The sequence below is a fragment of the Moschus berezovskii genome, chromosome X (genome assembly GCF_049115385.1).
Source record: "Moschus berezovskii isolate FMDL1 chromosome X, NW_MosBer_1.0, whole genome shotgun sequence".
Classification (NCBI taxonomy): Eukaryota; Metazoa; Chordata; class Mammalia; order Artiodactyla; family Moschidae; genus Moschus; species Moschus berezovskii.
The window spans coordinates 8959058-8985747 of record NC_142488.1 but is presented as its reverse complement, the minus strand read 5'-3'; the positions used below and the strand labels follow the sequence as shown (position 1 = coordinate 8985747).

At 46.4% G+C, this 26690-nt stretch overlaps 1 protein-coding gene across 4 annotated transcripts in view; it reads right to left on the bottom strand.

Moving 5' to 3' along the window:
• WWC3 (WWC family member 3) overlaps positions 1-26690 on the bottom strand; it is a 111836-nt gene that overhangs the window by 19330 nt on the left and 65816 nt on the right. For 2 of the 4 annotated variants that reach the window (XM_055438024.2, XM_055438025.2), the window contains 7 exons: positions 26093-26222; positions 25704-25802; positions 23193-23339; positions 20848-20921; positions 8515-8757; positions 7451-7540; positions 6111-6676 (listed from right to left, as the gene is read on the bottom strand). In XM_055438024.2, coding sequence (XP_055293999.2) covers positions 6111-6676; positions 7451-7540; positions 8515-8757; positions 20848-20921; positions 23193-23339; positions 25704-25802; positions 26093-26222 — 1349 coding nt within the window. The remainder of the gene's footprint in view (positions 1-6110; positions 6677-7450; positions 7541-8514; positions 8758-20847; positions 20922-23192; positions 23340-25703; positions 25803-26092; positions 26223-26690) is intronic. The other 2 variants (XM_055438026.2, XM_055438027.2) reach the window with 1 other exon arrangement.

Below are 26690 nucleotides of genomic sequence, written 5' to 3'. Positions count from 1 at the left end.
CCCTAAGAAAATGTAGTGACTTTCAAGTCAGAGGATATACAGATGCAACCCAGACTCGGCCTTTGTCAGTGTCTCCCTGGCCCCTTTTTCTCTCTTACTGAAGCATCCTCCTCAGCAGTCCTGGAGACAGACTGGCTTCCAGAAGGTTCTCCTGGGATTAGACAGTCTCGTCACTGAGCAGCTTTACTTTTGTCTCAGACCTAGTTTAACCAAGAGCCACTGACATTCTCCCCTTTACCATTTCATCAAGTCCTTCTACTCCTTTCCTCACAGCACCAAGTGCCCTCTGCTGAATGTGACAATGGACACAGGAGCCTCCACGCTTTCAAGAGAGGCACACGTGGTTAGAACACAGGCTTAAACCATGAAGCCCCAACTGAGCCTCACTCTGGCATCACGATGCCTCTTGTTAGTCACGCAGGGCCCTCTGGTCTCTCTACTTTTCTTCAGGCATCTAAGCTCTAGAAATTGAAAATTTAGACATCTGCGCATCCCTAATTTTAGGGAATTTCTCAGCAAAATTTCTCTCTCGTTGCGATGAAGATGGACAAAGAGAGAAAGGAAATGAAAGGTTTAATCTTCAGTGATCGCAAGCTTAGTGCATTCCCTCAGAGTACCAATGACCAACTTTCTTTTCAACCAAATTACTAATTCACAGAACAATTAAACCCAAACACATTCAGTGGGGTACAAAACAGGTGGGGGTGTCTGTGGCTTTGGTCTCACGATGTTCAGTCAGTTCAGTTCAGTTCAGTCGTTCAGTCGTGTCCGACTCTTTGCGACCCCATGAATCACAGCACACCAGGCCTTCCTGTCCATCACCAACTCCCAGAGTTCACTCAAACTCATGTCCACAGAGTCGGTGATGCCATCCAGCCATCTCAATCTCCGTCGTCCCCTTTTCCTCCCGCCCCCAACCTTTCCCAGCATCAGACTCTTTTCCAGTGAGTCAACTTGTCACATGAGGTGGCCAAAGTATTGCAGTTTCAACTTTAGCATCAGTCCTTCCAATGAACACCCAGGATTGATCTCCTTTAGAATGGACTGGTTGGATCTCCTTGCAGTACAAGGGACTCTCAAGAATCATGTTAACTGCGGACAAAAGCTGACCTTCTAAAGGTGTGCAGCACCCACCTTAGGGGCCGCTGGCTCCACCTCAGTCAGAGGCAGAAACTGATTGGTCCCAAGGTGGCTGGAGGTCCAAGTCCAGCTCTGCTCATCATCCCTGCCCCACAGAAGAACCCAAAGCCCCCAGGTCTGAACTGCAGATGGAAGCCCTCAGGTTGCTGCATGGAAACCCAAAAAACACAACTGCTTACTACTTCCATTCCCAATTCTGCCACTCGGCCTTACACATCTTGAAGGAAGTAACACCACGCAACAATCCAGTCAAATTCCAGGCAACCTGGTAACGTGACTCTGACAAAATTTCTCTCTCATTGCGATGAAGATGGATGAAGAGAGAAAGGAAATGAAAGGCTTAATCCTCAGTGATCGTAAGCTTAGTGCATTCATGGAGCAACCAGATGCAGGAGTTGACAGAAGAAGGAAGTACGGTCATCTGTTGACCTGGGTAAGAAAAAAGCACATGGCAGACCCCACACTACACACCCCAGCCCGTCTGCTCTCGGGCTTCTAGGCAACGATGGGACAGTGGGAGCAGCCAACAAAGTAAGGAATAAGCAATCTTCTTCACATTTATTTTTAGAGCCCCTGAACTTTTCATCATGAAACACAGACCAACAGACACTGAGACCTAAGGACAACAACACCATTTGACAAAAAGTAAGAAAGTATAAGGAAAATCACATTGTGGGCAAAGTTGCCAGTTGACATACTAAAATAATGGAAGCATTAAAGTCTAGGGGGAAATGAAAGGAGAAAAAAAAATACTTCAAGCTTTTAAGAAAGTTCTTACACCACTTTCATAGCCAGATGAATACCACTGAAATGACAATAACAAGAGGAACTGCTGTGCTACTTTACAGGACAGCTATAAGCTATGCCCTTCCTGACCACGCCTTGCCCATCCTAAATAAACTGATTCACTGAACAAAGATGTGACACAGCCTGACCAGCAAGGCAAAGGCAAGCCCAAGGTCACTTACAGTGAATGTTTCTGTCGAGCCGCATGAAAAAAGAGATAAAAAAGCAGAAAGTGAAAGCACTGTAGAAGTCCAATAATTTTAAACAGGATAAAGAATGTAATAAAAACATCAATAAACAGATGAATAATGTCAAAATATTTAATATTAGCAAATACCAGTGGGAATGAAAATAGGAATGGATTTCAAAATCATGACACATCTGACTTTTAAAGACTGGGGAAGATAAAACTGTAGTAAACATGTAAAAACTGTTGAAGATGACCATTTATTTTCCCCCTCCCCTGTCCCACCTTTGGTCTCGTCACACTGATTTAAAACACAATGGGCTATTGTGTATTTTGTGTTATTAAAATTTTATCTTGTTAAAGGTTGCTTGAGTCAAACTTTAACACGTACTGTTATTAGATTGGAGACTGCAGGGAACTGCGTGACCTCAGGCATCATAAATGAGGGGCGGGGTTAATATTATGAGTATTGAGATCCTCACCAACTTTATGAAGCTGCGATGACTCTAGGCTTGGGCATTCCCAAAGATCAAGGGAGGCCAGGAGTATCCATTGTCCATGCCTCAAGCTCCTTACCCAACCCAGCCCTCATGGAGCACCTATCAGGACCCATTCACAGAGTCAACACTTCTAGTCGGTAAGTGGTATTCGTAATTTGAGTGTCTGCTAAATTGCTTCAGTCATGTCTGGCTCTGTGTGACCCTATGGACTGTAGCCTGCCAGGCTCCTCTGTCCATGGGATTCTCCAGGCAAGAATACTGGAGTGGGTTGCCATGCCCTCCTCCAGGGGATCTTCCCGACCCAGGGATCGAACCCGTGTCTCTAATCTCCTGCATTGGCAGGCGGGGTCTTTACCACTAGCGCCACCTGTGAAGTGCTTATAATTTAAGTAATTAATTTGTCATCTGAATAATTCTACTCAGAGTGTCATATACAAATACACCACCAGATGGCAGTATCTGACCATGCCAGAAGCAAAGCCCTCGGTCTAAGAATTGTGAAGCATCATAACATCCATCACAAAGCGGAAAAGAAAAGGAAGTCAGAATCAGAAATTAAGTCAGCTCTTCTCTTTACCACCCTATCTTTATCCTGGACCAAAAGGGGTGTTTGGCCTTGTGTGGACTTTCTGCATACACAGACTGACACTCTTGTACCACAACCTTTAAAGAAACGTTGGTATGGGTGTGTGTACTCAGTCGTGTTCAACTCTTTGGACACATGAAAACCCCATGGACTGCATTCCATCAGTCTCCTCTGTCCATGGAATTATCCAGGCAAGAATACTGGAGGGGGTTGCCATTTCCTATTCCAGGGGATCTTCCCGACCCACGGATCACTGTGCCACCGGAAGTGGGCGGGGAACACAGAAAAGTAAGTGCAAGCAACAACAGATGCACAATTCAGTCCTTATTTTGTATTTTCTTTTTTGAATCACAGGAATAAACATGGAATGCTGAACCTGTGATTATGATGAAGAACAAAGTGAATAAAGTTACTCTGGATATGTGAATTACAGAAATGACGTATATGGGGATATGAAAGGTGTGTATGCAAACACAGAGGGGAAGCCACTGAAATAAGAGAGCCAAAAAGCTCCAGGACTGCCTAAGAATATACTGGATCTCTGGTTAAACACATGTTGCAAGAAACTATTATATATCAGTCCTGAATATTCATTCAGGAAGGACTGATGCTGAAGCTGAAGCTCCAGTACTTTGGCCACCTGATGCGAAGAACTGACTCATCTGAAAAGACCCTGATGCTGGGAAATATTGAAGGTGGGAGGAGAAGGGGACGACAGAGGATGAGATGGTTGGATGGCATCACCGACTCAATGGATATGAGTTTGAGCAGGCTCTGGGAGATGGTGATGGACAGGGACAGGGAAGCCTGTCGTGCTGCAGTCTACAGGGTTGCAAAGAATCAGACATGACTGAGCAGCTGAACTGAACTGAACTGAATAAGCAGCACTGCTGTTTAGTTGCTAAGTCGTGTCCAACTCTTTTGTGATCCCACAGACTACAGTCTGTCAGGCTCCTCTGTCTATGGGATTTCCCAGGCAAGAATACTGGAATGGGTTGTTATTTCCTCCTCCAGGGGATCTTCCCGACCCAGGGATCGAACCCATGTTTCCTGCTTGGAATGCAGACTGTTTACCGCTGAGCTACCAGGGAAGCCCAATAACCAACATGGTTACACATAAAGAAGAACTGATGGGTAACAGGATGGTGGTGAGTGGAAGAGTCCACAAAGATCACCTCGGTTAAGGGCAAGGAAGGTGAGACTCAGCCCCATTCAAAGATGCGCTCAAGGTTACACAGTCAACAGGACAGGGAATAGGGTCTGGGTCTAAGCTGCTAGTTTGAAGCCATTCCCACTACTTTGGGTTTGTACTCACGTTCTCTCTCTCCTTTGCTACTAAAACACTTAACAGTACAGAACCAGGGTTGCTCAGTCCTGGTACTACAGACATCTTGGCTGGATCATTCTTTGTAGTGGGGACCATGCTGTGGGCTGAAGGATAAGCAGTGCCGCTGGTCTCCACCCACCAGATGCCAGTAGTAGTACCACCCCCCCACCCCAGCCCCTCGGCTATGACAACTGAAAATGTCTTGAGACATAGCCAAGTACCTCTAGGGGGCAAAAACACCCCTGGTTGAGATCCGCTGTGCTTCACAAATTATCTACTGTTTGCCGAAATGGAATGTCTGAAAACAGTCTGGCTGTGCGAATGGAAGTTAATTAAATGGGTGGTGGTTTTCGATCTTCTCCAAAAATGAAGTGGGTTCAAATCACTGGAGGTTGGCTCACAAAAGCACATGGGGTCAAGAGAGGGAGAGTTGAAGCCCAGGCTCGGCTTTGTGCACCATCCATCAGCCAGAATACCCTCTGAAACAGCAGACTGGTTTTCCACGTGGGCTACATGTTGACAAGCTGAATTGACAGCAACTAGACAGATGAATCAGAGGAGGCAATGGCAGGCCACTCCAGTACTCTTGCCTAGAAAATCCCATGGACGGAGGAGCCTGGTAGGCTGCAGTCCATGGGGTCGCTACAAGTCAGACATGACTGAGCGACTTCACTTTCACTTTTCACTTTTACACATTAGAGAAGGAAATGGCAACCCACTCCAGTGTTCTTGCCTGGAGAATCCCAGGGACGGGGGAGCCTGGTGGGCTGCCGTCTATGGGGTCACACAGAGTCGGACACGACTGAAGTGACTTAGCAGCAGCAGCAGACAGATGAATGGCATCACCAACTCGATGGACATGAGTCTGAGTGAACTCCGGGAGTTGGTGATGGACAGGGAGGCCTGGCGTGCTGTAATTCATGGGGTCGCAAAGAGTTGGACATGACTGAGCAACTGAACTGAACTGAACTGAGACAGATGAAATTCTCATGGCTACGTGTCTCTTGATCTGAACAGCATCAGAGAAATCGATTTGGTAGCAAGGACTGATGCTCACAGGTATGCCTTTTCACTTCCCCCATGACAGACAAGAACAAGAACAAAGGATAAACAGTGAAGTCACAGGAAGATTTCCAGGGGGCCATAGCCTGACAGCCACCCCCGTGCTAGTCTGAGGCGGGCACGTACAGAAATGCTCCATCTGGGCACACTCCCTGGGAACTTCACTATGGCCCGAGTACTTCTTTATCAGGCTCCCAGTGTGGAGGAACATGTGGTTCTTATCTTTATTTATAACAACTAACATTCTGAAAACTAGCGAATACCGGGAAAGACTTCCATGGAAACTTGTCAGTTTCCATGACATTTCAAGGACCAGGGACAAGACAAAAGCAAAAGCACGCAGGCAGAGTGGGCATGTGGGCTTCCTCATCTGTCATCGAGGACCATCCATCGAGGGTCCTACTAAGCTGAGTGCCCCTGAGGCCTCAGCAGAGCATCTGGCCTCCCTGCACATGGCTTTCTCAATGAGCTTGGATCCTTGCCTCCCAGCCCGGGGCACCCATGGGACTCATCGGTAGGTACCTGTAGCTGTGGGAGCAGTGGCCACTTGGGGTCCTCGCTCATGAGATCCTTCCCCGTCCCCGGGGCACCCATGCGGCGGCAGGGCCACAGCGCCCGGCAGGTCTTCGTCCCCCAGGGCAGCGGCCTGAGCCCGCAGCCTGTCCAGGGCACCCAGGCCTGCCACCTCGAAGCCATCACCGAGCTGGGCCAGGGGCGAGTCTCGAGAGGCCGGGAGGAAGGGCGTGTCCAGGGGCGAGCTGGGAGGGGACAGCGAGGATAGGGAGGACCGCGAAGACAGGGAAGCCAGTGACTGCGGCGTGTCCAGGGAGCGCCTCGGCTTGTGCAGGCCCGGGGGCCCCGCAGTGTCTGCCAGGCCCACATCCCGGCCCAGGGAGTCGAAGGGCACGAGGTCGAAGCGCAGGAGCGGGCCGCCCTCGGCGTCAGGCTTGTCGTACTGTGGGAGCCCGTAGATGTCGGTGAAACTGACGGAGCTCAGCGAACCCCTGCTGGAAGCCAGGGAGCCCCGGCTGGAGGCCAGGGAGCCGCGGCTGCTCCCTGAGGACATGGTCAGGGTGCTTGCAGACAGGCTGAAAAGAGAAGAGCTGCCTGGAGCCCATGGCTGGAGCCCACTCAACCCCACCTGAGGCCAGCCTCTGGGAAGCTCCAGGACCAAAACCCTGCCTCGTGCTCACCAACCCCACCTGTGAGCTGTTTAAGACACCCACTCCCCACCCTTGAGTTCATGAGTATTTCCTTTGTTTCTGTGCATGTCAGCAGAGAACACAGGTTAACATCCAGGACTCTTGCCCAAGTTTAAGTTCCAGCTCAAACTCAGACTAGCTGAAGGTCTTTTTTGGTCAAGGGCTTTTTGCCCTTTCTGAGCCACCCACTTTCTTGGGTGGGGAGTGCTGTGAACAGTTCCCACCTCAAGGCACTCTTAGGAGGGGAACTGAGAAAATAATACACAGAAAGCCCTTGACACTATGCTTTCCAATACAGTTAAGTACTTGAACTCCAGACCTATTACTGAGCATCCACATCTTAAAGACATTTGTGCCTTAGAGAAATAAAAATGTATGTGTGTGTATATGTGCATGGATATATACACTTTCTGATGCTGTGAGTTACAAAATCCTTGGGCAAATCTGAGTTCAGATTCGTTATTCTGAAGTCACACTTGGTTCTCCTCAGAGTCCTTGGATCATGTATGAGCAGCTCCTCTTAAAAAATATCACATATCCACTTTCCTGTCCTGTGTTTACAACCACTTCAGGTTCTTAGTTCTGGGAGAGAAAACCAAGGTAAAGGGCATTGTGAATCTCATGACCACATCATTACATGATGATAATCAGGTTACTCACCTTTGTAACTGGGACTGGAGATAGGAAGTGAGGCGGGTGGCTTCTTCCAGCTGCATCAGGAGACAGTTTCTTTTTTCCTGAAGCAGAATCCTGTAGGTACGAAAACAGTCCACCGGTGGATTTCAAAGATAGCAAGTATATTTCCTAACAAGAAATGCAACTATTAATTCCCCCAAACTGACTGAGGTTTGAATGACTAAATTCTAAAAAGCACATCCAGGTCATAAACACCAAGATAACAGAGATGTGGGTTGTTTTGCTTGAAAATGTACCACCAGCCCCCTGAACAGCACCTGATACACTGGGTGGGTAGGCGGATAGATAGATGGGTGGGTGGATGGATGGATGGATGGATGAGTGGACAGATGGGTGGACAGAAGGATGGATAAATCAATGGGTGGGTAGCTGCATGGACTGATGGATATGGGGGTGGGAGGATGGACAGGCTGATAGATGGATGAGTAAACAGGCAGTTTGGATGGACAACAGTAGACAAGAAGATGGGCATAAAAATGGGAGGATGGGTGTGGGTGGATGAACAGATAGATGGAGACTAGACTAGAAGATGGATACAAATGCCCAGCATGCCATAATCTACTGCAATTCCCTGGAACAAATCAGAGTCCGTCATTTTTAAGCCTTCTTCCAGGCAAAACCATATGAAATCCTAACATCTACAGAATTCAAAGATCAAGCACAAAATAAAAAAGCCACTGCCCAAGTGTGGGAGGTAGTTTTCTCTCTACGTTTTCCTATGGGGTGGGTCAGGACGACGACCTGAAAATACAGGGGCAGGGCACCCGGCACCTGCAGTGGGAGCAGGCAGGATCTAAGTCATGTGTTCCCCAGTCTTCTTCCCTCCTCCATCCCCTTCTCGACCGTCTACCACTTGTGAACAGGGACCAGGAGTCTTGGAGCCCTGAGCAAAGCTGGCACCCCTGGAGGACGGGCAGGTGCGTGCTCCGTCCACCTTCCACCAGGCAGTGGCTGCTGGAGGAAGCAGTGACCATGTGCAGCCGTGCAATCTGGCTTTGCCAGCCGCTCCTCCGGCGCTACCTGCCCACCTTTCAGTGGCGCCTTGCATGGATGTGGCCCGGGCGCGCTGGATCTCCTCCTCCAGGCGCCGCCGCTCCTCCTCCAGTCTCACCACATCCTCCGCCGGCCGCCTCTGCTGGATGATGAGCTGTAGCTCCTGAAGCAGGGCCTCCTTCTCCTTGACGAGCTGCAGCCGGTCCCTGTCAGCCTCAGCCAGGCCCGGCCACGACTCACTCTCCAGCTGGGCCAGCTGCTGCTGGATGTTTGAGACTCTGCAGGAGAGGGACAGGGAAAGATCCACGAACTTGATGAAACACGCACTTCTTCCACAGTCTCAGCACCGTCACGCAGATTCTAGAAACTCACTCTGACCAATAGCGGAATGACTGCACTGAGCCAACCTCACACAGCACAAATAAGGCATCTGGAAGTGAGGTGGAACAAACCCGATGTGGAAGCCCTTTGCATCATCTGCCCTGTCCTACGAGATTCGGGATGACAATAAGGATGTTTGTTGCAGGGCTTCCCAGGTGGCTCAGTGGTAAAGAATCACCTGCCATTGCAGGAGACCTGGGTTTGATCCCTGGGTTAAGAAGATTCCCTGGAGGAGTGCGTGGCAACCCGCTCCAGTATTTTTGCCTGGAGAGTCTCATGGACAGAGGAGCCTGGCGGGCTACAGTCCATGGGGTTGCAGAGTTGGACATGACTGAAGCGACTGAGCACACATGCATGTTTGTTTCAAAGAAGACCCCGATTCACCCACATGCCTGGCATTGCTTCCTGTGTGCTGTTTTGGAATGAGACAGAGGCGGCTCATTTCTCTCCGCACCCCCCTCCCTCATCAGTAGCTGAACACTGTGCTAGACACATGAGAGATGCTTATGGCCACCTGCCTTCTCTGTGCACCTAGCTGCGGAGCCCGCCCTGAGAAAACCCAGGAGAGAATCATACCCCTCATGGGATCCTCAAGAGTGCCGGAGGCCTCGACCATGCAGGACATTCAAAATGCCTGGCAGAGAGCAGGTACTCAAGCAAAGCTAAACACGTGAAATGGAGACTGAACATGCCAGCAAGTATATGAAAGAATGGGATTCAAGTCGCAGTGAGCCTGGATGTGGCGCAGGGTAACTCTCAAGCTGCAGAAACACAGCTCTCGTCACCCCCACCCTGTGCACCCAAGTGGCCCGCAGGCCCACTGGGCAGACAGACTAGTGTCCTGAGGTTGTGCTGAAGGCAGAGGAAGTGAAAGAGACGTGGCTCGTGTTTCAGAGCATCCCTAAAGCAGGAGCATGTTTTAAGCCCTTTATGTTTATATGTGGCTCAAGATGAGGGTGGCTTCTGGGCAGAAGGATTTGCAGACCTGACTAGAAGCCAGCCCTGTGCCGGACAGAGGTTGGCACACGGGCCCAAAACTAAATCCAATGACTTCTCTGAGGTCACAGAGAGCTGTGAGGGCAGCTAAGTGGCAGATGCACTCAGTCCCCTAGCCTCAAGACAGTGGTTCTCAAAGTGGGGTCCCTGAGTCAGCCTTAGCATCACCTGGGAGCTTGTTACAAATGCAAACTTCAGGTCCCATCCCAGATCTGCTGAACACCATGCTCTGCGGATGGAGTGGGGCAACCCGGGTTTTGACAAGCTGTCCTAGGTGCTTCTTGCCAAAGTGTGACATCTGCTACTTTTCAGGCACCCCAGCCTGGTCTGGAGAATGTGAACTGTCCTTGGAGCTCTTAGGGCTTCCATCAGGCAGGGATAGGATGATTCTCACTAAAATGAGAAAGGCAAGAGTGCTTCTGAGACTCTCCTGTTTGGTGCTCAGGACACATTTCGTGAATCAAAGCTGGTGTCCTCGTTGGGTCCAGACTTCAGAATCCGTCTCAACACTGTGCTTCCTTGCAGATACTGACAGTCAGCTGGCATTGGCCCATCTGTTAAGGTCTGTGGGATATCCCTGTACCAGTTTGAGCTGCTCCTGAACTAGACATGAGCATGGGACTAGTCAATCTGACAAAAGGATTGGCCAAGGTGCCTTCTTCAATTGAAGAAGCTGAAGCTCCAACACTTTGGCCACCTGATGCGAAAAGCCAACTCACTGGAAAAGACCCTGATGCTGGGAAAGATTGACGGCAGGAGAAGGGGACGACAGACAGAGGGTGAGATGGTTGGATGCGGTCATTGATTCAATGGATGTGAGTTTGAGCAAGCTCCGGGAGATGGTGAAGGACACTGAAGACTAGCATGCTACAGTCCATGGGGTCACAAAGAGGCAGACATGGCTGAGCGACTGAACAACAACAACAACCTTCTTCAAGCACCAAACCAATTAGAAAATCCACAGTCATGAAAAGAAAAGAGCATACAAGTTATAGTTTAAATGCGCACATTTTACTCAAGCCCAGTTCCCCAAGAAGGTAAAGAAAATAGCTGAATGTCAGTAGCTTTATTAGGCAAATTCTTTTCTAACGTAAGACCAATTTCCTGCAAATGTGTTGGAAAATGGTGCCAAACCATGTCACTGAAAAAACTAATGACAGATGCAGCTCAACAGGGTTAGGAATCCAACTGGGCTTAAGCATCTACCTCTCTCTAATTAGTGTAATTAAAATTTATGGCAGTCATATAACTGAAGCCCAAGGAAGCACTCCAAGCAGACCCATAAATTAGCACCAAATCAGACATTAGACCCAGCGAAATTTTTGGAACGTTCTACTGTAGATCAAGCCAAGTCAAAGGTAAGGAATAAATATAAGAGATGTACAAAGAGCAAATCCATTGGGTCATCATAATTTTTCATTTCAATATACACAGGAAAGCCTATTTGAGCCCAACTAAAGTTAGCAGTATTACCTGGTCATATATACTAATAATTCTCACACTACAAGCACACACATTTTTAAAAGCACTCCTTTTGAGTTTTCTGAAGTTAACATGTGAGGAGATCATGATTCCATTTGCATTGGCTAGCTCCAGATCAGCCACCACTGCACGGGGATTCAAGTTGCTGAGGGTGGGTGGAGATCCAATCTGAGATAATCCTGCTTTTTCCAGGAAAATCACAAGTGACTCAGTCATGTCCGACTCTTTGCGGCCCCATGGACTGTACCCCACCAGACTCCCCTGTCCATGGGATTCTCCAGGCAAGAATACTGGAGTGGGTTGCCATTTCCTTCTCCAGGGGATCTCCCCAACCAGGGATAGAATCCATGTCTCCTGCATCGCAGGCAGATTCTTTACCATCTGAGCCACCAGGGAAGTCCCCAAGTAATATCCACTATCAGAACAAAGAATAAGGAAAAAAATAATTATAAGAGGAAAGAGAGGCAAAGGGCAGATTTCCAAAGGTCTACCCACTCTGAGCATAAAAGAAATAGTACAGTGGCCAGGATTAAACAGTGTACTGTAACTTTCCAGAGCTTGCAAGAAAAAGGTGTATGGACATATGGTGAGGGGTGACTCCTGTAGCAGAAACAATTTGGGTGAAGCTGACTTAATGTAACCCACTTGGAAAGGTTGTTTGAGCTGTACTGAGCACTAGATGAGCACATTGTGCTTAAGAACAGAGGTTTATTGCTTTTTTTTTTAATAATGAAATTTCACACCACTGCAAATCACTGCAGAGCTCCCTATGAATCTAGAGGAATACTAGCATATATTGTGTGTGTTAGGCACTCAGTCGTGTTTGACTCTTTGTGACCCCGTGGACTGTTGCTCACCAGGCTCCTCTGTCCATGGAATTCTCCAGGCAAGAACACTGGAGTGGGTTGCCATTCCCTTCTCCAGGGGATATTCCTGAATCAGGAATCAAACCAAGGTTTCCTGCATTGCAGGCAGATTCTTTGCTGTCTGAGCCACAAGGGAAGATGACTGGAATAGACCAGAAAGTGTAATTTCCCTCTCTAGATCCATAATCTGGAGTTAGACATTTGGGTCTGCTCTTAGCCAGGCTGAGAGAAGCATGTGTCTGTCTGTCTGTACTGGGAACCAAGAATGCTAGAAGAATTCCTTCTTGTACATTTCTTGTACAAGTGGTGTCTTGAATATTTGCCACAGAAGAGGCAGGATGGATTTACCTTTAAAACGATAAGCCTTGTCTACCGTGCTGCTGGCCCAGAAAAGAGCATCTGCAAGGCGGACCCCTCCTGTGTTAGGGTTAATGGATCCAAGAGACCTTCTACCTCAGGCTAAATAACAAATGTACAGTTCTGATGTCCCTTCTATATCTACACCCAGTAGCTGATATGCAGTGAGGAATTGGAACCCTGCTCTTGCAAGCACCATCATTCCAATTCCAGAAAATAAAGGGAAAACCATTTCCAGAAAGGCTATTTTCTACCATATTTTCTCAGTGAAATGAATGAAATACAAGGAAACAAAGCAAGGTCACGATTAAAATTTGCAAAAAAAGAGAAACTTTTCCAAGTCCTTTTTTTTTTTTTTTTTTGGCTGCACCGTGTGGCTTGTGGGATCTTAATTTCCCAACCAGGGATTGAACACGGGACCACGGCAGTGAGAGCACATAATCCCAATTACTGGACTGCCAGGGAACTGCCCAAGTTCATTTTCAAAGAGAATCAAGATCAACTTAAAACTGGCGAGGGTTTGTTTTTTCCCTGAGAGTCAGCTGAGTTTACTGATTTTTATTTTTGATAGGTAATCCCTTTCTAGCCTATATATATCCTCTCACAAATGCCTTTTAAAGGCTTTAAGACACACATCCCTGTGCACAGAATAGTCAAGAAATGAAAGCAAGTCCTCAGTCAAGCATTCTAGTCTCATGTTTATCGTGTGATTTCTAAATTTCACCCCCTGAACAGGCCTAACGTAGACAGAAGTCAAATATGAATCATTTTTCCCTTACTATTTTTGCCCAAACACCTTTTCTGTTACAACCCAGGCACCATTAAACCATGAATGGAAACCTGCATTTATGTGGCAGAAACTGCTCGGACCCTTACGATTCATGTGGAAATCTTAAATATGACCTGCATTTTTCAAAGAAGAAAATGCGCTTTTAAAATTGCACAGTTTTGAGGTATATTTTACATATTCAGAGTAATCCCCAGTTCTTTGAATTTATACCTCAATTCTGGGATCTACGATATAATTTTGCACGTTCCTAAAATACTGCCATTTTCTGGAACAGAAATGGAACTCCAGGCCAGCCACAGCCCTGACTCAGGGTGAGGGGACATGATGGACCCAATGCCACGTTCTAGGACATGGTGCCAAGTTAGTCTCGTGCCTTCAGATGTCAATTACAGCTATAGACTTGATGCTTCTTACGTTTTCTCTCTTTAGTTTTCTTTCTGCAAATATCTATTTAAATGGAAAGCAAAAGTCCACCACAGTCTCAACTGAGATTTGAGTCATATGGCCAGTGAAATCACTTTACCTCAATGAATTAAATATTGGGCAACTACTGTCCATTCAGCTCGACTCTTTATCCTGGAGTCTGAATCTAGACCATGAGGCATAAGAAGCGCCTATGTTCCCTGGTGGGCTCGTGGTTGGGAATCTGCCTGCCAAGGCAGGGGTCACGAGTTTCATCCCTGGTCCAGGAAGGTCCCACATGCTGCGGACCAACTAAAGCTATGTGCTACAACTACTGAGCCTGTGTACCTAGAGCCCATGCTCTGCAACAGGAGAAGCCACCAGGAGAAGCCCATGCCCCACAACAAAGAGTAGCCCCTGCTCGCCACAACTAGAGAAAAAGTCCATGCAGCAACAAAGACCCAGCTCAGCCAAAAATAAATAATCTTTTAAAAATTTATTGAAAAGAAAAGATGGGCCTACAAATACCCCAGCACCCCTCCCTGCTCTCACATCTTGTCCCCTCTGAACAAACAGAGCTTCAGAATGACTTCTTTAAATGGAAAGCAGATGGTCTCCAGGTTTCTTTCTCTCGGCCTGTTTCCTTTGTCTCTCACGACCGTGCCCCACTCCCAAACCCAGATACACGGTCACTGGAGAACTGAAGGGAAAATCCAAGGGACTGATCGAATTCAGCTGGAATCCTAACGCTCCATCAGCGCAAGCACAGGACCCGTCCTGGCAATAAACACTGAGACATGGAGACAGAGGCCGGGCCGAATGTTTTGTTCCTATCAGGACAGCAAGTGTTTCTATGGAAACAGCTACAGTTTGTGCACAGTTCTGGAACAAGCACTCTTAGGTTAAAAATAAGGAGCCATCTGCGTCATCAGGATTGCTTCAAGAAGACTTGTTCCTCCAAACTGGCTTTGAAAAATTCTCTCAAGTTTTTAACCAATAGTGTGAAAATATTCCTATCTTAAGGTCTGCCTTGGGAACCAAAGTGATGTTCCTGAAGGAAAAGGAAGAAACAGTTGTTGGGATATATTTCACATGACCTAGAGGGCTTCCCAAGTGGTAAACAATCCACCTGCCAATGCAGGAAATGCAAGAGACACAGAATCAATCAACCCACTCCAGTATCCTTGCCTGGAGAATCCCATGGACAGAGGAGCCTGGTGGGCTACAGTCCATGGGGTCGCCAAAGAGTCAGACACAACTGAGCGACTGAGCACACATGACCCAGAGTTGAAAACAAAACTAGTCACCATGACAGTGGTGGTCTGGCCTAGAGAATTCTCTAGAAATCATACCATCATTTGGAATTATGAGTTCCACTTCTATAAACTTCCTTTAAATCTGAAGAGACATGAAACCCCTCATTGTCCAGAACATTTATTGTCTTTTGATAACTTCCCAGCTCTGAGAAAGAATCTCGAATCTAGATATACAAGGAAATACATCAAGGTATCAGCTTTTCCCCATTTAGAAATGGCAAAGCCCAGGAGGTTTTACAGAGGGGAAGGAAGCTAATCTTTGCGGGTGCAGCCTGGCAACAAGAAGAATGCCTCAAGGATGTTTTTAAGCAGGTGAAGCTCCAATGAAAGCACCTAACTAACTATCAAATATCAAGATCCACAGCCTAAGTGATCCTTGACCATAAAGCGAGCCTCAGAGAACTCCCTCTGGGGTCGTTCTCCCCTGCCCCCTAATAAACTTGCAATTATACAACTCTCCGCCCTTATCCCTGCGCCCCCTTGATTGAGAAAGCTCTTCCTCAACACATGGGCAGCTGGAATTCCAACATCCCTCAGGGCCCAGCTCCAAAGTTGTTTTCTCCAACACCTAAGAGGAGGATTCATGACAGGGTGGTCCATGACCACAAGCCCTTCTGGATGACCACGAAAGCCCAGGAACCACAAGCTGAGCTGGGAGCGATGATACGTCACGTGAACACAGTTTCTGAAATGAACAGAACATGACATGCCTCCATGAGATCCCGAAGGGCATGCATGTCTAAAAGCCTTTTCTTCTTGTAAATCCAGGGGAATTAGCCCAAGGCTCATACCAGGACGAGGGTTTTGGGGGCAGAAGCCAGGAGCAGAGCAGCTGACCTGGCGCTGACCTGGGTCCAAGAATTCCCTCCACCCACCTGTTCATAGGGGTGAAGGTCAAAGAGCATGTGTGATCTAAGGGGACCCCTGTTTACTCTTTCAGTAAATATTCACCAGACACTATAGTTGCTGGAATTATAGTCATGAGCTAACTGGACAAAAATTTCTGCCCTCATGAGGTTTCCATTCTTGCAGGGAAAAACAAACAACAAAAAAAGCAAACACATAAAGTACGGGCTCCCCAGGTGGTGCTATTGGTAAAGAACCCGCCTGCCAATGCAGAAGACACAAGAGATGCAGGTTCAATCCCTGGGTTGGGAAGATCCTGGAGAGGAGGGCATGGCAACCCACTCCAGTATTCTTGCCTGGAAAACCCCATGGACAGAGGAGCCTGGCGGGTTGCAGCTCATGGGATCCCAAAGAGTTGGACAAGACTGAAGAGACTTTACAGGCACATGCATAAAGTATAGAGCAGGTTAACTGGTTACATTCGCTGGGAGAATCAGGGTGATGGGGTGGTGGATGGGAGTGATCCTTTATTCAGAATGATGAGAAAAGTATCTCTGACAGGGAGCGGAAGGAGAGCAGAGGCCACATGACTCTTTGACGCCAAGCATCCCATTGCAGGCAGAGGAAACAGCAGGGGCCAAGGGTACAGTGTTAGTTGCCTTTCATTTCTGTAACAAATGATCACAAATTTGGGAGGCTTACAACAACACATATCATTAACTTACAGTCCCATCCAAGTACTAACCAGGCCCAACTCTGCTTAGCTTCCAAGATCAGATGGGATTGGGCACATTTGGGGTGGTATGGCCGTAGGCCTTACAATTCCAGATGACAGAAGTCAACAATGAGTGACAGGGTTGTGATTCTTCTGGGGGCTCAAGGGAAGAATATATTTTGCAGTGGTTTCTAGGGGCTGCTCACTTTCCTTGGCTCATGGGCCTGCATCACTCTGATCTCTGCATCCATCCTCACATCTCCTTCTCTGCTTCTTCCTCTTCTAAGGACCCTTGCGATTACACTGAGCCTATCGAGATAATTCCTGGTGGCTCAGATGGTAAAGAATCTGCCTGCAATGTGGAGACCCAGGTTCGAACCCTGGGTGGGGAAAATCCCCTGAAGAAGGGCATGGCAACCCACTCCAGTATTCTTGTCTGGGAAATCCCATGGACAGAGGAACCTGGTGGGTTATAGTCCATGGGGTCGCAAAGAGTCGGACACGACTGAGTGACTAAATGGCCACCATCAAGGTGATCCAGTGTCATCTCCCCACCCCCAGATCTCTAACTTGAGGTCATCTGCAAAGTTCCTTCTACCAAGGAAGGTAACAGAGTCACGGGTTCTGGGGATTAGGATATGGACATCTCAGGGGCCATTACTGTGCCAACCTCCAGCACTAAATCAGGAGTGTGCCTGACGGTGTTAGGCCCAATGTGTGTGAGGAACACTGAGGGGGCCAGCATGGCTGGAACAGGCTAATGCCTTGAGTCAGTGGAAGACTTGCCCTTGGGTCTTGCCACACACAGTAGGGATTTCAGAGCAAGATAAGAAGACCAAGAGTCAGATTTCTTGAAGGCAGCAAGAAACTCTGGGCCATCTGAGTCTTTGCCGGGGGGGGGGGGCTGTCCTGGGTATTGTGGGTTGTTGAGCAATATCCTTGGGCTCCCCACATGGGATGCCAGCAGTGCCCTCTCTCCAGTCACGAGAACCGAAAACATCCCCTGGGGGGCCACTCCCATCCCTTAGGGGCTGATAGAATCTAACATGTTGTGAAAGGAGTGCTTGTCTACAAAAACAATTCAGACCCGGCAATTTAAATAACTGAAAGCATGCTGATCTGTACCATCAGTACATCATTCCCTGCGCCCTTCACCAGGGAAGGACGTGACAACTCACAGAATGTCTTTGTCCATGACTCCAAAAAAATGTACAACGAATGCTGGTATTTAACCAGGATGAGGAGACACAGAAATGAGGGCTCTCCATTGCTACTGGTGGCAGGGTAAAGTGTATAGGTCATTTTGGAAGACAATTCGGTGGGACTGATCAGAACTTCCAACATAAAGGTCTTTAGACACATATGTTTCCTTGCTAAGTATCTGTCCAAGGAAACAGGCATTCCTGCAAGGATGGGGCCTATACATAGATGTGCGCTATTTGTGAAAAGAAAAAACTGGAATCATCGAGATATCCATCCAGAGAGGATAGTTATAATCATTAGAAAAGCTATGCATCATACAGTAGATTTAACTACATTGAGCTTCATTTACTTAAATGTTTACATGAAAACCTGGAAGGTTTCACACCAAATCATTAATGGTGGGAGGTAGGATTAGAGAGGAAGTTAAGATGGGAGGTCTCTATTGATTGCATCTTTGACAAAAGCAATGTATTCATGTATTATTTATGTAATAAAAACAAGCAGGAAAACACACAGGTATATATATGCTAAATCGTGTCCAACTCTGTGACCCCATGGACTGTAGCCCACCAGGCTCCTCTGTCCATGAGATTCTACAGGCAAGAACCTCCTCCATGCCCTCCTACAGGGGATCTTCCCAACCCAGGGATCAAACCCAGGTCTCCTACATTGCAGGCGGATTCTTTACTGTCTGAGTCACCAGGGAAGCCCTATATATACACACAAATAAATGCAAACATACATACGTTACATGTGTACATAGACATACAAGCAGATTTATACATGCTTCTGAACCCTGTGTGTCTATACATATATGCAGTGTGCATGCACGCAGGCGCACACCCCGCAGGTACTATCTGGGGTTATCTCCACCCCCAGGCAGACTCACTGAGGAATGTCTGCTAGCTGTGGGGGAGTTTATATATCCTTATGGCCTCACAGAAACCACACCACGTCTGTGAACAGGGCGGGTGCCGGTCATAAGTACAGTCTTCTGGCATCCCCGCCGCCCCTGGCAGCTTCTCTGTCCATGGCTGCCGGGTGCGAAGGAAGCTGCTGGGGTCGCCCATATGGAAACGAGGCAGATGTGGACCTGCTGAGACAGCACAGTCCTCCACTAGTGACATGGGGGCTGGAGGGTTCTCTTGTCTCTCCCCACTTGATGCCACTGGTGCCTCCCCTAGAGCTATGACAACTACTGACATCTGTAAATGTGGCCAGAAGCCTACCGGGGGTGGCGGGTCCCACCATTGCACCCCTCCCTCACTCCCTGCCCCAGTGGGAACCACTGTTGTAGTGGGGAAAGAACAACTGTGAGCCAACCTGGCATGTCGTTACAACAGATCTCGGATCTCTAAATGTGGCCAAGGCAGCTCAGAAAGGCACTTTGGAGAAGCCCCTACTTTCCCACAAAGGTTGAAGCGCTGGGGACAGTACCCCCCTCTGCAACTGTGGTGCCTTTCCTAACAAGGTTCTGGTGACCCTGAGATACTCCTCCCGTTTAAAAGATACTAATGAAATACAGGGTCCTTCCCTGAAGAATGCTCTTAAATCCTGGACTTTCCGCCAAAATGTTATCATCTCGATATTTAAAAGATTACTCACTCTGTACCAACATCATCTCTAGAAAACCAAAATATCCCTTGCTACGGCTGGTAAATGTCACAGCCAAGCAGTAACAATTACGTTAAGTACAGCACCCATCAAGTTTCTCCAGTTTAATACAACGCAGCAAATTCCAACACCCACACGGCACAGCAGAAACATGCAAGGAGCAGAGGACTACTGAGACAACATTCTCAATATTGAGACAAGAGCGTCAGACAAATGCCACCAGCGAGCTCCAGACAGCGGATGCCTGAGGCCGGGGAAGTACAGTGCCCGCTTTGAGCATATCACTGCATCCTGCAGAGCAAGAGCCAGGAGGATCGGGCAGAGGGGCTCTGAGCAGAGGCTGGGTCATCTCCAGCCGGCCCTCCAGCGGGGAGTCAGATGATCTGCTTTGGATGCTATTTTTACATTTGCTAAAAAGGCCATGAAGCGGATTTCCAGACATCCCTGAATGATACAGTATATCGAGCAAACCCAACTATTTAGCTTCCAGAACGGACGCCCTCGACCTGCTTGGCATTCACTCCTCTTCCTCCACCCCCCTGGACAGCAGTTCATATGTGACTAAAGAAACTTCTTGTAAAAGATAGGCACTATGGCTTTCCGAAGCCCAGATTTTGGAATAGCTTGGATTTCAGACTCTTTTCAGAAGGCACAAGAGAGAGTCACTAAGCCCATGCGCCGTAACTAGTGAGTCCGTGTGCCACAACTAGAGAGGAGCCTGTGCAGCGCCACTAAGACCCGACACAGCCCAGTAAAATAAAGAAACAAAACCCTGCCTGCGAGGGTAACAGCCCGCCTGGTGGTGCTGAGACCAGGAGGGAGGGAGGGACAGAGAGAAGGAGGAGAGAGAGATACATTTTGAAACACACAAACAAGGTCAAGTCTCATTTGCAGAAGGCAGGTAACTTACAACACAGGTTAACAGACACGACTGTGTTTCAGTTCTCTCCATCAGAATGACACAGATTAGGTATTTCTGTCACTCATTGACCTAATCCTTATTAAAATGTCTTTGAAACCAAGATACATGGCTTCTGTTGTTAATCTATGGAATGAGACACCACATACATTAAAAAAATAACAGTTATGCTTAAGATGGTCTGAGGAACCGATGCTCAGTTATCCCTGAGAGGATAAAGAGAGCCCAAAAAGTCTCTGTTTTTATTATATCCCGTCTTTATAATTGTTTGCAATATTGAGAAGTTCCCATTTTAAATGTATGTGAAATTCTGTCACATGTGTTCAGAAGCTACATGTAAACCGAAGAATCTTAATTCTATACTCTATCAGACATTGCTTTCTGGTAAGATGTGGATAAATCACACATTGAAACTCCATAAAACATCTTCCCACAGGAGAAAGGAAATAAGAAGGCAAAGTTTGAAAAAGGAGCTTCTTACCTCTTTCTGGCTTCCTCATATTGCCAGTTAAGCCTGACTCGATCCACAAGCCTTGTTTTATCATCAAAGATGAACTTTTTGGAACAGAAGGAAGATAAACAAGGGGGGGAGACATGTTAAAAACCCATTTTCAAAAAAGACAATTCACTTAAACTTCCAGCAGCAATGAAGAATATTTTAATTCACCTTCCAGTTTCCACTTTTCAAAGGTCTGGAAGGAACCACACCAATAACAGCTGCCCACTCTGGTCATCGGGAGTTGGGAATGTGACTGGTAAGACTTTGGTTGTTCCAACACTCGCAGATTTTTTTTTTAAATAGTGGAAGTACACTTGTCTATTTTGTAATTCCCAACAGCAAATTAAGTTTGCAAAGAAATAGAGAATTCCTCAAAGTTGATACAAAAGCAAAAAAACTCATCCCAACATGTGTAGTACATGCACGCTGTAACAAAGCTGCTGTTCTGGAGAGGTTCATACAATAAGGAACAGAAGCTCTCAGTCCAACAATCAGCGAGGAACTGAATCCTGCCAGCAATCATATAAGCCTGGAAGTAAACCCTTCCCAATCAAGCTTTCTGATGAGACTGCAACCCTAGCTAATACCTCGATTACAGTTTCCTGAGAGCCCCTGAAACAGAAGATGCAGCACAGTTTCCTGATCCACAGTACAAGTATGAGATAATAAATGTGTGCTGTTTTCAAATGCTAGGTTTCAGGGGTGTTTTGTTATGCAGCAATAGCTAACTAATACAGTTTTCAATAACAAGATGTAGTAGAAAGCACAGGGGTTTAGGGATCAGAGTTGCTGATTCAAACCCAGATCTGCTCTCCCCGGCTACATAACCTTAGGTAACCTGGCACCTGGACCCCCTCAGCTGACAAAAGAGGATGGAAACAACTACTTAAATCGAAGTAATAGTCATGAAGCTGCCAACTCAGGGCCAGCCCCAGTAAACTCATAAATAATGACAATTTACTGCTAAAGTTATTATAGTACTATAACCAGGCACTCTCCACCCGATGTTTTTTAGAAAGTCTTACCTAAATCGTTACAGAACCTTCAATCTTACCTGTTTCTCTCAAACGAGGTAAGAGCCTCTAAAAATTCTAATTCTAACCTTATATTAAGCAGCAATGAGTTATTCATGGAATTCAATACATATCGTACTTCTTTCCTTTTCTCATGCCAAAATCTTTAGGCAAAAATGCCAGACAGTTTTGACTTACAGATTCTTCTCTGTCTTAAACCTGAACAAAAAATGTCCAAGTGTACTTTTGAGAACAATGAGGGGAACACTGCAAATAGGCATTTCAGGACATCCAGGACACAGAGGCATTATTTCCTATATGATACTCCTCTCAGAGAGGTACTATTTGTTGATATTTTAAAATATCAGTTAATTATTTAAAACCCACGGTTTTTTAGTCAATGGTTTTCCCTTCTTTTTGTTTCTTTTTATTTATTTACTTTTAGGAGGGCATTCTGCATTTCATTGATATTTCAACTTTACTTAGTGAGCCTAAGAAAAAGAAACCATACAAATTGGTTTTCCATTTGTAACAAATGAATGTAAAACTTCACTCAATGACAGTACAATAGTAGTGTCTTTAAGTATTCACTGCCCTGCTTCACATGATGGCTGCCAATTCTGCTTTGGTGGCTAACTCAAGGCTTCACTAATTATCAAAAGGGGCATTATGAAATTCTTCCAAGTCCCAAACAAAATTAATTTCAATTCCATTTCCTGACATTCTCTTAGAAGAATAAGAAATAGCATCAAAGTATAACCCAAGGGTGACACAGCCACAAAGCTGATGAAAATCACTGGTCTAAGCCAGAGCTCAGAGAACTACAGCCTAAAGGATGAATGTGGCCCACCACCTCTTTATGTAAATACAGAGTTTTACTGGAACAAGCCCCACCCACCCATTCACAGATGACTATGGCAGAGACTGCATAGCCGGCAAAGTCTAAAACACTTATTATCTGGACCTTGGCAGAAAAATTAGCTGATCCATGCTCTAAAGAGTCCTACATTTGTCAAAAAACAGCTAAACTCAACTCTCAAAAGGATTCTGCCTTTTTAAAAAAATCTAATTTATGAAGAAAGAGGTAATAAGCCATTCAATTGCCTCCCAGAACCCTCTGAATCTTCAAGATGCCTGGATGTAAAAAAACCATATTCTTTCTTCAAACTTAATGGCACAAAAGCCAAAACCCTTTTGAAGGGAAAGTGGAAAATTTAAACAAATGGGTGATAGCCACATGAAAGCAGCCATTTTGTTGTCTCTCTGGACATACTCGGTTCTCCACCCCTGCCCCCCACTGCCTGGTGAGCATACCTCGCCTATGATGTCAGTCTGAGAGCCAGCATCGCAAAACTGGTGAGATAAAGACTCGCCCAGTGCGCTTGCGCCAGGCGGGAACTCCTGCAGAGGGTCCGTAAGAGAACAGCTATTCCTGAAGCCATCAGTCAGCTTGGCCAGGCTCTAGAACAGAAGGGAACAAGCGACTTGAACAGCCATGGCGATGCATCTCTTCCCTTTCCAAGCAGTCATTTCCTTCCCATTCCAGGTCAGCAGCCTCATTCCTAGAGAGTAGGCCCACCCCAACCCCATTCTCACGAGATTCCAAAGAAATGTTGATCAGCACATGCACCTTTCATGAAACCCATAGTGATTTAAATCAGATGGCAACTGAGTCCTCCTGGCAGCATGGGAATAATACAGAGAACAACTGAGGGACCATTTTTACTGTTCTTTTTTTTAAACCTTTATGTTTCCTAAAGAAAAAATAAGCCTTCCCTCCAAAAAAGCCAAAAACATAGGGAGTGGAAAGGCAGCTGACAGGGGCTGGAGGGCTCCGGGCAATGAAGAGATGCTGGTCAAAGGGTCCAAAGTCCCATGCATTAAGAGGAATGTGCGTATGTGTGTGCTCAGTTGCATCTCTTTGTAATCCCATGGACTGTAGCCCACCAGGCTCCTCTGTTCATGGACTTCCCAGGCGAGAACACTGGAGTGGGATCAAACTCACGTCTCCTGCACTGGCAGGTGGATTCTTTACCGTCTGAGCCACCAGGAAAGCAGGAGGAATAAGTCCCAGATCTTAGATCCACAGCACAGTGAGTATAGCTAGCAATACTGGAGTGAAGGTCTGAAAGTGGCTAAAAGTAGATCTTAGAAGTCCTCAGCACAGAAAAATCAAGGCACCCATGTGAGGTGTGAACTCATTTTTTGGTGGTAATCATTTCACAACAGATGTGTCTATCAAACCAGCACGTACACCTTAAATTTATAAAATTTTATTTGTCAACTGTACCTCAGTAGAGCGAAGGGGAGGGGAGATAGCATTCCCATCTGAAATGTTTCTTCAATAAATAAGTCCATCAGAGAGGAATGCTACCTGGAGATCTTCAAAACCACACAGGAGGTGAAAACAACTCCCAGACTATTTGTTTCAGTCATAATTCTACAGGGTCAAAGTCATCTTATATGGACATCAGTAGGCCAAAGACTAGATTAAGTATAAATTCTGGTACCTGGAACCCCTTTGGGTGAAAGTTCGAGAGAAACCAGATTTTTTAAGATATTTAAAAGACTGCAGACACGAGATGCCCAGGTGCAGTAGACCCGAGGCAGGTGCCTCTGGATCTAGACAAAAGTGTCTTGGGATGGGCCAAGACTGTTCTCTTTGTATAAGAAAGACAAAACAACTTATTTGATTTTACTAGATGAAGACACTGCTTGTGTGTCTCCCTGGAGTGTCTCAGAGAAGATGCTGGGGTCTGAGGCATCTTCCAGAAATTCTATTTCCAGCCTCCATGGTGGGGAACCCACTCGAGGCAATTGGGTGTAATTTACCTCATGACCTGGAAATACAGGGCATCTGAAAATACAGATTTCTGTATCCCACCCCCAGAGAGTCTAAACCAGGAGATCTGGGGTGTGGCCTGGTAGTCTGCAATTGAACAAGCACCCTGGGGACACTCCAGCCTCACATCCTTGACATTAGGAAACACCGCCACACAAGGTGGTCATGCGCGCACCTGTGGCACTTGGCCTAAGAAGGTGAGCTTTGCTCCCATGTCCTTGTGCGTTTTACACGCTGCAGAACTGAGACAAACACCTACTAGTGCCAGGTGCCGACTCAGAGAACTGAGCTGGAAAGAAAAGCCACGACGGAGAGCATCAAATGCATTCCGCCATGGAGCAAGAGCCCGGCATGCGTCCCTTGGCAAAAACTCAGTTTTTTCTAAAAATAACAGAAGCTACAGGAGTTCAAGTGGCAAAAAAATAAACCAGTATAAAGTCTATCCTCATGGTGGAATACTATGCAGCCGTACAGAGCTACAGGCCCAGCTTTCTGCGAGGGCAACTGATCACGTGTCCACACCATCATGTGTCTGTATAAACACTAGCAGGACACACAAGAAGGTTATAACAGTTGTTATAGGAGATGAGAAAATGGGGTGACAGCAAGACTCTTATGATACACTTTTAAAATTACTTTGGTTATTAAATGATATAAATGTGTCACCCCTTACTGTAGCCTGAGTTGTGTCCTGCAAAAAGATGCTTCAGTCCTAACCCCCAGAACCTGGGAATACGTGCTTATTTGGAAGGAAAAGTCTGCAGATGAAATCAAATTAAGATGAGAACAGATTCTAATCCGATGATTTGTGTCCTTATAAGAAGAAAAAATTTATATGCAGAGATGTGATCACAAAGGCAGAGACTAGAGTGATGCATCTATAAGTTGAGGAAAACCAAGGACTGCCAGCAGCCCCCAGAGGCTGGAAGAGGCAGGGAAGGACCTCCCCCAGAGCCTTCAGACAGACAGTGGCCCTGCCGCACCTTGACATCAGACTCTCGTCCTCCAGACTCGGAGAGAATAAACTCCTGTTGTTCTAAGCCACCTGGTATGTGGTTCTTTGTCATGGCAACCCTAGGAAACTAACATGCACATTTAAAAAAATATATATATATATATATGTACACACACATATATAGAAGATATCAAATATACATATATATTGTACAAACATGTATGTGTTTAAAATTTGCATGATTATATGATAACAATATAATATAAATACGTATATATTTTTTAAATGTTTAAATAAAGGAAAGTTAGATAACCCTGGTATGATGAACATGTTTAAAAAAGGGAAATAAATAAAGGAATGACACGCAGGAGGGCAGAGAGACAGATGCGGGCTCTGAAGAGCTCCCCAGACTCTTACTTGCATCAGGTCCCGCCTTTCCTTCTCGCCTGTATAAATGGCCTTCTTGATAGTCCTGAGCTCGCTCATTATAGCCTGAGCCTCATCCAGTTTGTAGTTGGTGTGAGCATTAGACATCTTGCGATCAATCCTGGTTCAAAAAGAAATAAAAGTCATTCTATGCAAGAGTGTAACATCCCATGAAACAGTAATAATCCAGAACTTAAAAGCTTCATAGAAGGGCGGGGGGGAACAGCTAAAAAGCAATGTTTTGGCAAAGGAAAAAAAAAAGATCCCATAAGTCCTTCCTTGTTTGCGGTGAATACAAGGAGATAAGACTGGTGGTGGATGCCTCCCTCTGCTCCAAGAGCATCTTCTGTAGGCTGGGATGTGCCAGGCAAGATTCCTAATCATTTCCAGAGATTTTAAACTTCCCTCTCTGAGAGCAGGATCATGTCTTATTCGTTAGCCCCAGCATCTCAGTTACAGTCCAAAATGTCTATTAAGCAAACATACCAATGAAATCTGTGTACAAGAATATATGGAAAACAGCACAAAGTAGTGAAGTTTCAATAGTGATGCCCTGCACAAAACTTGGGAAGTCTTATGGCTCCTCTAT